General features: G+C 44.2%; 1 protein-coding gene across 1 annotated transcript in view; it reads left to right on the forward strand.

The window, feature by feature from the left end:
- The window catches only part of lnx2a (ligand of numb-protein X 2a), a 221,609-nt gene that overhangs the window by 151,148 nt on the left and 57,839 nt on the right, over positions 1-12,622 (forward strand). Inside the window, exon 3 of the mRNA XM_041199424.1 lies at positions 2,184-2,428. Coding sequence (XP_041055358.1) covers positions 2,184-2,428 — 245 coding nt within the window. The remainder of the gene's footprint in view (positions 1-2,183; positions 2,429-12,622) is intronic.

A 12,622-nucleotide genomic window follows, 5' to 3' on the forward strand; every position in this document is an offset into this window, starting at 1 on the left:
TTTGTGCAACGTCAGTTCAAATGCTGGAGATTTAAACTGTAGAGCTGAAAGCCTGTAGGGCAATTTCCAACTCTAACATAGGGCCAGCTGCCCTTTAAATATGGTGCCAGCTTCCGCATGGCCATCAGGTGATATGGGTTTCCTGACTTCAGCCACACCCCCGCCACATGATTCAGCAGCAAGCCCACATCACCTGCATTCATGAGCTTTCTGCCACATAATTGGGCTCAGCTGACCACTTTGCACCCTGGTTAGATCCCCAACAACTTCTGGGCATGGCAGCAAGTGCCACAGCAGTAGGACTAACTCCAGCCCCTTACACATTTAGCATTACTCAAGCCTCATAAACCATTTCCTGTTACCTGCTCAAAGAATTCAATAACATTGGTCAAGTAAGACTTTCCCTTTTGAAATCCATGCTGACCATTTGTTATTCTCCTCTTTATTTCTATATGTTCTTCTATTATCTCCTTTTAGTAAGGATTCCATTACTTTTCCTGAACTGATGTTAAGCTTACTGGCCTATTATTCCCTCGGCGTGTTCTGCCCCCTTTCTTAAATGTAGGAATTACATTAACTATTCACCAGTCTTCTGGCACTGTCCCTTATTCAAACAAATTATTAAAAATGTGTAGTAATGCCTCTGCTACCTCTTCCCTAGATTCTTTTAAAATCTATGGGCCAGGACTTTTAGGGTGTCAGCCTTTCCCACCCCACCACCTCAAAAGTCGGTGGAGAATGCATTGCAGCCCATGCTGGCTGCTCTGCAGCCATTTAATGCTCCAAGGAGCATTAATTGGGTGGAGGTGGGACTTCACCCCTCAGTTGGGATGAAGTCTCACCTTAAAGAGCTGCCAGCCAATCTGACTGGCCAGCAGCTCTCTCTTCCCAGCAAATGCAGTGCTGGGACTACATGCAGTCCCCAAAGTCTACATCTTGGGAGTCCCAAGACCAGGTAAATGCAGAGGTCTCAATGTGGGAAGGGGGTGTATGGCCTGGGGATTGGGCTGAGGGGGTTTGGGAGTGTTGGTGGAGAGGCCAGGTAGGAGGGAGCACCATGGGGGATAGACCTTGTGGGGTTGGGGGGGTGTCCAATGTTGGAAAGAGACCATTGATGGAGCTGCCCTTCCCCCTTCCTGCCTGAGGCCTGAGCAGAGTCACTTTCCTGGCGTCAACCTATCCCTGAACTCCTTCCACCAGCCTGAAAATTTGGGCTGGGTGGGAAACAGCCCATAGTAATCATTAATTGGCTATCTAAGGGCCTCTTTTGGGGTAAGGGTGGGCAGGCCAGCCTGGGTCTCACCTGTCCCACCGTAAAGTTGCAGAGAAGTTGGGGCGGGCAGGACCCCAGTGGGGAGGCCATCATAGGGGAGGGGAGCCAGAAAATTCCTATCTGCAAACCTGCCAGAGGGGGAATATAAAATTCTGAAAGTGGATATAATCCACCCAGAGCAAGAGTTTTATCCTCTTTTAATTTATTCAGTCTTTCCCCTTTTTATTTTGAATGCACCCATCTCATTGCTATCTCCTATAGCATTTCCTCCAAGGGAATGTCAATGGCCCGTCTCAAGACACTGGGTGCTCTAGCCTCCTGCATTTGCTGCATTTGGTACTTTTTGGAACCCAAAAAGCTAGTTCGGGAAGAGTGACCTAGCTATGCTTCCATTTTAGGCTGTTTCACGTCTTAAAATCCTGCATCAGTGCAAAATTTCATGCAAATCAAAATACAAGCTCCTAATCAAGTGGCACTGATCTAGGAATTACATGCAGAGTCTACACACTACTGTTCGAGCAGCTACTGTTCTCGCACCACAACTCTTTGGGTTCGATAATGCCTAATAAAATCTAGGCTATCATCTTTTAACTTCCTTCCTCAATGCCTGGAATAACCTTCCAGGTAATTTTAATGGATTCAGTCAATAGGTAGTTGGTGCTATGGTGGAGGGACCCATGTTCTTATGGAAAAGTGAGCTAATTGGGCTAATTTGTATTTGGCTTTATTGTACTTGGCCATAAAAATGAAATGGGTTCCACTTAATTTTTAAACAATCTACTGATTGCTCTGTACTTTACAGCTCATGTTTCTCTCTGAAATCACTGAAATTTTAACAATTCTGTGGTTTTCAGAATTTTCTACGTTTCAAAACTGGCTGAAATATTTTTGGTTCTGTTCTCCTTTTTAGGTGTTTTGGGGCATCAAACCACAGAGCTGATTTAGAGATGCGTAAATCATGTGGATTACAAAATGAGACCAGAAGTGACAGCAGGTCCACTGTGACAGGGCAACCAATGCATGCACTATCAGATACAGAACAATTGCAGATTGAAGCAGCAACTGGGGGATACAGTGTTGCTTCAGCAACACCTGTCTGTGTAGATGAACATGGCCTAGACAACCCTGCCTTTGAAGGAAGCATGGAGGAAAACAGTGAGTATTTGAGGTTGCCTAGTTGTTGCAGATTTGAATTGACAATTACTGCAATTCTGGTTAATTTAGAACCACGATTTTACATTAATCTTATATTATTTTTATTATTTTGTTAGGAATAAAAAGCTGTTTGGCTTTCTGTCCTGATTTCTGAATATATAAAAATTATATCCAATAGAGTTTTGATCACATTTAAATGGCAATTCACTGCTTCACCTAAATAACAAAGCAAGTTTTATCTCAGTTTTTATGTCATCAGTGCATACATTTTGAACCCTAGTTTTGCAAAAGCTGATTATCCAAGAAAATAATACTTAATGTTTCTGAGTTGGGCAACTCTTCAAAATTGCATTGCCCTAAGACTGCACTTTGAGTTTTTAGCAATACATGCATAGCATATAAACATTTGATATCAACAGTGAGAATTTCCTCAGGAATTCTCCAAATTGGCAGCATAACTTCAGTGGAATATCAATGAAAATCCCATTTTTGTGCTTGGCTGGGGTTTCTGCTAAAGTTACGACAATCAATCTGGAGAATTCCCAAGGAAATTCTTGTCACAATGTTCAGCAATAGTTGTAACCTTTGTTACAATCCCCATAAAGACCAATAACTTTTAAAAAGAGAAACTCAAACTTCTGGTTAACAGCTGACAGAATGACACAACAAGATCTCTCAATTTAGGACATTTACTATAACAAAATAAGAGCTCATGCTGTCTGGGGTAACATATATTAGCATGGACAAAGGATTGCTTAGTTAAAAGGAAGCAGGGAGTAGAGGTAAGTGGGTCATTTTCCGGTTAGCAAGCTGTAACTAGTGGAGTGCCATAGGGATTAGTGCTGTAGTCTAAACTATTTACAATCTGTATAAATGACTTGGATGAAGGGACCAAATGTGTACTTGCTAAATTTGCTGATAACACAAAGATAGGTAGGAGATTAAGTTGTGAGGAGGACATAAGGAGTCTTCAGAAGGGATTTAGATAGGTTAAATGAGTGAGCAAAAATTTGGCAGATAGAGTATAATGTGGGAAAATGTGAACGTGTCCATTTCAGCAGGAAGAATAGAAAAGCAGTATATTATTTAAATGGAGAGAGCTATGGAGAAATGGAGAGAAATCTGGTATCCTGGTACATGAATCTCCAAAGGTGCAAGTACAGCAAGTGATTAGGAAGGCACATGGAATGTCGTCATTTATTGCAAGGAGAATGGAATATAAAAGTAAGGGAGTTTTGCTACAGTTAAATAGGGTGTTGGTGAGACCACATCTGGGGTACTGTGTACAGTTTTGATCACTTTACTTAAGAAAGAATATAATTGCATTAGGAGCAGTTCAGAGAAGGTTCACTCAACTGATTCCTGGGATGAAGGAGTTATTTGTGGGGAAAGGTTGGACCTGTATCTGTTGGAGGTTAGATGAATGAGAGGTGATCTCATTGAAACATATAAGATCTTGAAAGGACTTGACAGGCTGGATGCTGAGAGGACATCTCCCTTTATATGAGAGACCAGAGCTAGGGGACACGGTTTAAAATAAGGTGGGGGGGGGGGGGTCTCATTTATGACGGAGATGGGAATTTTTTCTGAGCGTTAGTCTGTAGAATTCTGTTTCCCAGAGCGTAATGGAGGCTAGGTCATTAAATATTTTTAAGGCTGAGTTAGATAGATTCTTGATTGACAAGGGAGTCAAAGAATATGGGGGTAGAGAGGAAAGTAAAGTTGAGGCCACAATCAGATCAGTTATGATCTTATCAAATGGTGGAGAAGCCTTGAGGGGCCGAATGGCCTGCTGCTCCTAATTTGTATGTTTGTATATTCATATGACAAGGCTGCTAAGAAAATTTGAGCTAAGGCTTGGGAGGAGATCTGGGTGTGGCCCATACTCATGCATCCCCATTAGTCAAGTGCACCTGTTCTGGGAATGGCCATGTAAATTGAGGTACTCATTATCTCTGCCTGCCTTCTTCACACAGTTCACTTTGTGGATTCACAATGGGTCTCATACACACAATATTTTTGCAACTTCGGGCAGTGGAGGAGAGGATTCACCAGGGCGGGTGTCATGGTCACACAACAGCATAAGCCACAAAGCCATCAGTTGGCACTAGCCAAATGGGTGGGAGGACAGGAGGAAGACAACCAGATCTGTCATCACCGCCGAAGAGTATTTGCGCATCAGCATGTATTCAGAATGCCTTCCATTGTCCGAAAGGCAATGCCAGAAATGGATAAGGATTCCCAGGGAGGTAGTCACTGACTCCTGTGCATTCCTTCAACAAGATTTCAAGCCTTGTGGCATTAAAAACATAAGAAATAGGAGCAGGAGTAGGCCATTTGGCCCCTCAAGCCTGCCCAGCCATTCAATAAGATTATGGCTGATCTTCCCCAGGCCTCAACTCCTCTTTTGTGCCAGCTCCTTACAGCCCTCAACTCCCTAATATTTCAAAAATCTATGTACCTCCTTTTTGAATACTTTCAGTGATCTAGCTTCCAGAACTCTCTGGAGCAGAGTATTCCAGACATTCACCACCCTCAGGAGAAATTCCTTTGCATCTCAGTTTTAAATGAGTGTTCCCTTATTCTGTGACTATGTCCCCTAGTTTGAGATTCCCCCAATAGTGGAAACATCTTCTCAACATCTACTCTGTCAAACCCCCTCAGAATCTTGTGCATTTCAATAAGATCACCCATCATTCTTCTAAATTCTTGATAAGTCAACCCCTTCATCTCAGGAATCAGCCTAGTGAATCTCTTTCGAACTCCCTCCAATGCCAGTATATCCTTTCTTAAATATGGGGACCAAAACCATACACAGTACTCCAGGTGTGGCCTCACCAACATCCTGTACAGTTGTAACAAGACTTCCCTATTTTTAAACTCCAACCCCCTAGCATGTAGGCCAAAATTCCATTTGTCTTAATTACTTGCGGCATCTGCATGCTAACTTTTTGTGTTTCATGCACAAGAACACCAAGATCCCTCTGTGCTGCACTTTTTTGGGGTCTCTCTCCATTTAAATAATAGTCTGCCTTTTGATTTTTCCTACCAAAGTGCATGAGCTTACATTAAACTCCATCTGCCAAGTTTTTGCCCACTCACTCAACCTGTCTATATTGCCTTTCAGATTCCTTATGTCCTCATCACAACATGCCTTCCCACCTATTTTTGCACTATCAGCAGATCCTTATGGCACTCTACTAGTTACGTCTTTCCAAACTGAAAAAGACCCATTAATCCCGACTCTGTCTTCTCTGTATTAACCAATCCACAATCTGTGCTAATACACTACCTCCAATACCGTGAGCTCCTCTCTTGTGCAATAACTTTTTATGTGGCACCTTATCGGATGCCTTCTGGAAACCCAAATATGTTACATCTACCAGTTCCCTTTATCAACTCTGCTTGTTATATCCTCAGAGAACTCTAGCAATTTTATCCAACATGATTTCCCATTTTCACAAAACCATATTGACTCTGTTTGATTGTGTTAAGCTTTTCTAAATGTCCTGCTATTTTCTTCCTTAATAATGGACGTGTAGGCATTTTCCCAGATGGGCAAAAAATGCTGGCCTTGACAGTGACGCCCACATTCCATGAAAATTTTTTTTTTTAAAAACAAATGGAAGACACAACTAAAATGGATCCCGTTGATTTTCTCAGCAACCCACTCAGATGTCAGTGGCCACTGTAAGTACAAACATTTTTTAAACTATCTTGAGGGATTTCAGTTCCTTTCCTTTGAGGATTTAACCTCTGATTTCCCTTCAACAGCAGCTCTTAAGACCATAAGACGTAGGAGCAGAAGTAGGCCATTCGGCCCATCGGGTCTGCTCCACCATTCAACAAGAACATGGCTGATCTGATAATCCTCAACTCCATTTTCCTGCCTTTTCCCCAAAACCCTTGATTCTTTAATGATTAAAAATCTGTCTATCTCAGCCTTGCATATATTTAACGACCCAGCCCCTACAGCCCTCTGTTGTAAAGAATTCCACAGAATGTCTATCTTCTGAGTGAAGAAATTCCTCCTCATCTCTGTTTTAAATGGGCGCCCCCTTACTCTGAGCTTATGCCCTCTGACCCTAAACTCTCCCACAAGGGGAAACTCTCAGCATTTACCCTGCCAAGCCCCCTAAGAATCTTATGTTTCAATAAGGTCGCCACTTATTCTTCTAAACTCCAATGAGGACAGGCCCAACCTACTCAACCTCTCCTCATAAGAAAATCCCTCCATGCCTGGGATCAACCTAGTGAACCTTCTCTGGACTGCCTCCATTGCCAATATATCTTTCCTTGGATAAGGGGACCAAAATTGTTCACAGTATTCTAGGTGTGGTCTAACTAGTGCCTTGTGTAGTTTTAGCAAGACTTCCCTATTTTTATACTCCATTCCCTTTGAAAAAAAGACCAACATTCTATTTTCCTTACCTATTACGCTGAACTTGTATGCTAGCTTTTGAGGATTCATGTACAAGGACCCCCAAATCCATCTGTGCTGTAGCCTTCTTCAGTCTTTCTCCGTTTTAATAATATTCAGCTCCTCTATTCTTCCTGCCAAAGTGCATAACCTCACACTTTCCCACATTATATTCCATCTGCCATGTTTTTGCCCACTCACTTAACCTGTCTATATCCCTCTGTAGACTCTGTGTCATCCTCACCACTTGCCTGACAACTACTTGCAGGCAAGGGACATAAACTTAAGAATGCTCCAATGACTATTCTATCTCTTCTCCTGAGACTATGTCCCACTAGGTTTACAAGGCTGCACCCCAGCATCTATTCACTGGCACAATCCCAGCTCTCTAGCAGCGCTGAGTAGAATAGCACTGCTCACGGGCTTTCTTTGCCCCTGTTCCCAGATTCATGGAGCAAGCACCTCTTCTTCAGCTTCATTGAGCTGATGACGACTCCCCACGGGCTTCCTCCTGTGCCCCGGACTCCAGCTTCACTGATCTGGCACTTCTCCAGCTTCACTGAGCTGACACTGCTCCCAGGCTTCTCTGAGCCCCAGCTCCCCAGCAGCATGGAGCTATCAACTGCTCCTGAGCTCTGAGCCCCAGCTGCACGGAGCTAACAACAGCACTTCAGCTGCACAGAGCCTAACCTCTTCTGCTCCTGACTGTCATGTGGGCTCCTCTTCGCGCCACACACACGGTTCTGTGGTTGTGTTTTGGTGCTGCACTCCAAGTCACGTGAGTAAGTTTTTCATGTCACTTCCCCAGATTCCGCAATCAGGTTTTCGCGCCATCTCTGAGCATGTGCCACCCTCGCGGCTTGCTCCAGGACCACAGGTATGCCGGAAGTTGTAGTCCTTCAGCAAGGGCCCAGCTCTGCCCCAAAAACACACAGAAACAATCCAGAAATATTGGTTCCCTCACAGCGTACACAAGTGAGAAGCCATTCAGTACCCTTCATTTAGCAATAATCACTAATCCTGAAGAATGTCAGTACAATATGTACTCTAAAGGAGGACATCCCCAAAAAATGCACATGATGCACATAAAAATCAAATGAACAAAAAATACACATGCATAACTTTGCAGTGTCTGGACACCTGCAACTCAATTGTGCCCTCATAATGCCTCAATTTTTCACTTGTGCCTACTTGGTACAACCCCAACATCAGTTGATGAGGGGGCAGACTGTTGAGAGTGATACCCTGTTGCATGTGATGATCTTAGCGGATGTCCTCTGGAGGTCTGAGGCCTTGAGAACCCCGGCCTACTGGGGGGCCTCTTGAAGGGGCACCTTCCTCCCTCCTGCCTACTGGAGGCTCGGGGGTCACAAGCAGAGGGCATAAGAAGTGACTGGTCACCCTGGGGGTTCCCTGAGAGGACAAGCTGGAGGTGGCTGGCTGGCACTGTTCTTCCCTCTTGTTGCACAATAGTACCTCCCTGTATCCCTGAGGAGAAGGAGCACCTGGAGAGAGATCCAGGTGCTTTGTTGCCCTCTTGCCTAGCCACTGCTGCATTGAACCGGTGGCCAGTGTGACAGAATGCAAGCCTTCAAGCATATGAGATGTGTGATAGACCTGGCTCTGCATGGCAGTTGCCAACCAATCCAAGGAGGAAGCCATATGCACACACCCTGGAGCCATAGCAGAATTCAGGTATTGCATGGGCTCCTCCACTGTCTGCACAAGGTTCTACATAGTCTCTGGCACCTCTGCCAGATTTTCCCTTGCGTGTCTCTGCATCAGATTATTGTGGCCAAGACCAGCAGCTCGGCATCAGACGGGGGCTCAGTCCTCCCACTGTCAGGGACCTCAGCTGACTCAGCCACCCACAGCTGCTGGGATATGTCCATGAGGTGATCACGAGCATGTGCCCCGATTCTATACACAAACTCCAAAACCCAAGTGAGTATAACAGTACTGGTGAAGGATGAAGGAGAGGCAGATGACGGCACATCTCTGGGTTCTTGGTCTTCATGATCAGAGATAGAGTGACCACTTTCCTCCATGACCTTGGGCCTTCTCAGCCTATGGCAACATCCTGCAGTGGAGAAAAACAAGAAAGACATTAAGGAAATGTTCAGTCTATCAGAAAATCAATGTCTCTAATGTACTCATGTCTCAACACCAGGTTGGAGGCATTCTCAGTTTGCTGACTGGTTAATCCAATCTCGCCATTTGCAACAGACTGGCTGCCCTGCTTGTCTGCAATCTCCATGGTTTCCTCCTCAGGTGGAATCAGAACTTTCAGGTTGGGCACTCCTCCTCCAGTCTTGGCCCTCTCCCTGGCATTGAAGATCTCTTTGTCTTGCATGACAAAGTAGAGACTTAGTGGCATGTCAAGGGACATCTAATACCCTTGTCCCCATACATCCCCATGCCATGCATTGGCCATAGATTCTAACTGGTACCCAATTGCCTTATCATCCAGAGCTGTCGCACCGTCAGGCCTCTTGCCATGTGGTTCTGATGACCACACATTTTCCAGCCTCGTCCCTCTCCACACTTGCAATGCACCATTGATTTGAGAGGCCCTCATGAGAGGTCCTTTGATGCTGCGCCATATTGCCACTTACCCTGTGGATCAGAGGATGTTGTTCACCTTTTTGTGGCACACATGCATGTTTGTGTCAGGACACCATGTCTGCTCACTTCCTCTGCGATCTCCGCCCAGGCTGCCTGGACAGAGGGTGATCTATTTCTATCCCTGGGGATGAAAACCTCCTGCAGTTCCTGGATGTCCTGGAGGAGAACCTGCAGGGAGACATCAGTGAACTGTGGGGCCACTGAAAGTAACTGTGTGTATCCATACATGCCTGAATGAGGGTGGGGGGTGGTGATGTGTGTCCAAAATGATAATTTGGTAGAGGAGAGGGTGGAATGATGGACATTCAACAGGATGATTTGGCGGAACAGAAGGGGGAGTGATGAGGGTCCAAGAAGATGCTTTGGCAGATGAGAAGAGTGTGATGGGGATTGCTTCCTGAAAGGTGTCAGGGTGGATGAAGGCTCTAAATCTCAAAAAAAAATGTTTAATGGCTCTGGAAGTAGAGGATCCAGCTGCAAACTTGGTTCCAATTTGTAGTATAAGGGTATCTGGCATAGCAAGGGTTAACGTGGGTCTAAAACAGTACTGCCCACAATGTGATGTAAAGAGACACGACCTAAGACTAGAGAGAGTTGTGGATGGGGCAGAGACCTGTGTAAAAGCAAGCACAGAGTTAGCTCATACCTTGGGCTGTACCCTGTACATAGTTGTGTGTTATCAATAAATACTTAATGTTCAACTATACAAGGCTCTGAGCTCTTTTTGAGACCTACTGAACAGATTGCATACTAATCAGTTCTCCCTTCCTGCAGAGACTGGACACTTGCAGAGGCAGGTCTTTTAAAGCCTGCCTCAAACTGGAATTGTGGCAGCTGATGGTGGGTGTGAACACTTCTGCCTGTCGCTGCTACATAATGGCATGTGCCCACTGTGTACATTTATGATTTGCATCGTAATTGCATGTATTGTGGCTCCCAGCACATGAACAGAAGTGATGCCCACTTCCGGTCCTACCATCAGGAGCCATGCTCTTCTGATTAAATTCCACCTTTTGTTCCTTCTCACAATTTGCTTTCCTACCTTTGATTGTATCATCAGCAAATTTGGCTGCAGTGCAGTCTGTCCCTTTATCCAGTCATTAATATGGATCGTAAATAGTTGAGGCCCCATCGCTGATCCCTGTGGTATCCCACTAGTTACAGTTTGCCAACTTGAAAATGACCCATTTATCCTGCGTCTGTTAGTTAGCCAATCATGTATCCACGCTAATATATTACCCCCAACACCATGAGCTCTTATCTTGTGTAGTAATCTATTATGTGGCACCTTTTGGAAATCCTAATATACTACATCCACCGATTCCCCTTTATCTACCCTGCTTGTTACATCCTCAAAGAACGCTAAGAAATTGGTCAAACATAATTTCCCTTTCATAAAACCATGTTGATTCTGCTTGATAATGTTACGAGTTTCTAAATTCCCTGTTGCTTCCTCCTTTAATAATGGATTCTAGTATTTTCTCAATGATAGACATTGAAACTGGCCAACAGTTTCCTCCTGTCTGTCTCCCTCCTTTCTAGAACAAAGCTATTACATTTGCTCTGAAGATGAGTCAGAAGAAGACTTGAAATGTTTCCTCTGTTTCTCTCTCCACAGATGCTGTCAGACCTGCTGAGTTTTCTCAGCATTTCCTGTTTTTATTTCAGATTTCCAGCGTCCGCAGTATTTTACTTTTTTTTTGATATTGCATTTTCACTTTTCCAATCAGAATCTAGGGAATTTTGGAAGATTACAACCAGTGCATCCACTATTTCTGCAGCCATTTCTTTTAAGATCCAAGGATGCAGGCCATCAGGTCCAGGGGACTTGTCAGCCTTTAGTCCCTTTAGTTTTCTGAGTACTTTTTCCTCAAGTGATAATGATTGCCCCTAATTCTTCAAATGTATTAAGGAGAAAGAGAGTGGTAGTGGGAAATGAGGGCTCATTAAAGATGAATGCAGGTGAGACTATAATGAAATAAGGAAATATCTGACTTGTTAAATGAGACAGTTCTGCTGAAGGGTCATGAGGACTCGAAACATCAACTCTTTTCTTCTCCGCCGATGCTGCCAGACCTGCTGAGTTTTTCCAGGTAATTCTGTTTTTGTTTTTCTTAAATGAGAACTTTGAATCTGTTTTCACAGTGGAGGAAAACGACAAATTATTAGCATTACATGGAAACCTAAAAATAAGTCGAGAGGAGGAACTTGGTGTATTTAATGCAAAAAAAACGGTAATGGAGAATATAGTAGGACTTGAGATATACAAAGCTTCAGGGCCTTATGGCTTCCACCCCAGGATATTTTCTGGTGAGGTGTGACATGTGATGGTTTCCCAAACATCTCTACTAGGCCTCGATGTTTCATCATGTATATTAATAACTGGATGAAGGAATGAAGCGTTGTATTTTCAAGTTTAAAGACGATGCTAAATTAGGAGACAGTAAGGATTAAATTATAACGGCAGGTTGCATAAACTTGTTCGGATGAAAGTTCACAGACCTGAAATGTTAACATTATTTGTCCCTCCACAGATACTGCCAGATCTGCTTAGTACCTTCAGCATTTCCTGTTTTTATTTCCGATTTCAAGCATCTGCAGTATTTTGCTTTCTCATAAACTTGTCTTGAATTCCCTTGAGTTTCGATAGTTGGCAGAGGGTAGGGAGGCACTCTAATTAATGTCTTTAAAATAATAGACTTGATATGCCAGATGCAAAGCAATTTTGTGTGATGAGTTAATAATAATCAAGAAGACATATGGCTGAATTTTACTGGCCCCTGGGGATGGGGCTGTGGGCTAGGAAAATCACGGAGTAGTGCTGATTTAGGGCAGAATTTTGCCGTCGGCGAGCAGGGGGCGGGGCCCACTCGCCGACGCGTAAAATGACACAGGATGACATCAGGCGGAACCCCCGATGTCATCCCACTGCATTTAAATTTTCAGGAAGGCAGGGGTGCAGTAAAATCAGCTGCTGGCCCACCGACCTGTCAAAGGCCAATTGAGGCCATTGACAAGATCATTGAAACAATTGAAGGACCCACCGTCCAACCTTAAGGCTGACGGGCAGGCCACGAGCCCCAGCGGCAAATAGAAAAAAACATGAAACCTCATCCACCGGCAGGATGAGGTTTCATGCAGGATTTTTA

Source organism: Carcharodon carcharias, chromosome 11, assembly GCF_017639515.1.
Source record: "Carcharodon carcharias isolate sCarCar2 chromosome 11, sCarCar2.pri, whole genome shotgun sequence".
In the NCBI taxonomy this organism is placed as follows: Eukaryota; Metazoa; Chordata; class Chondrichthyes; order Lamniformes; family Lamnidae; genus Carcharodon; species Carcharodon carcharias.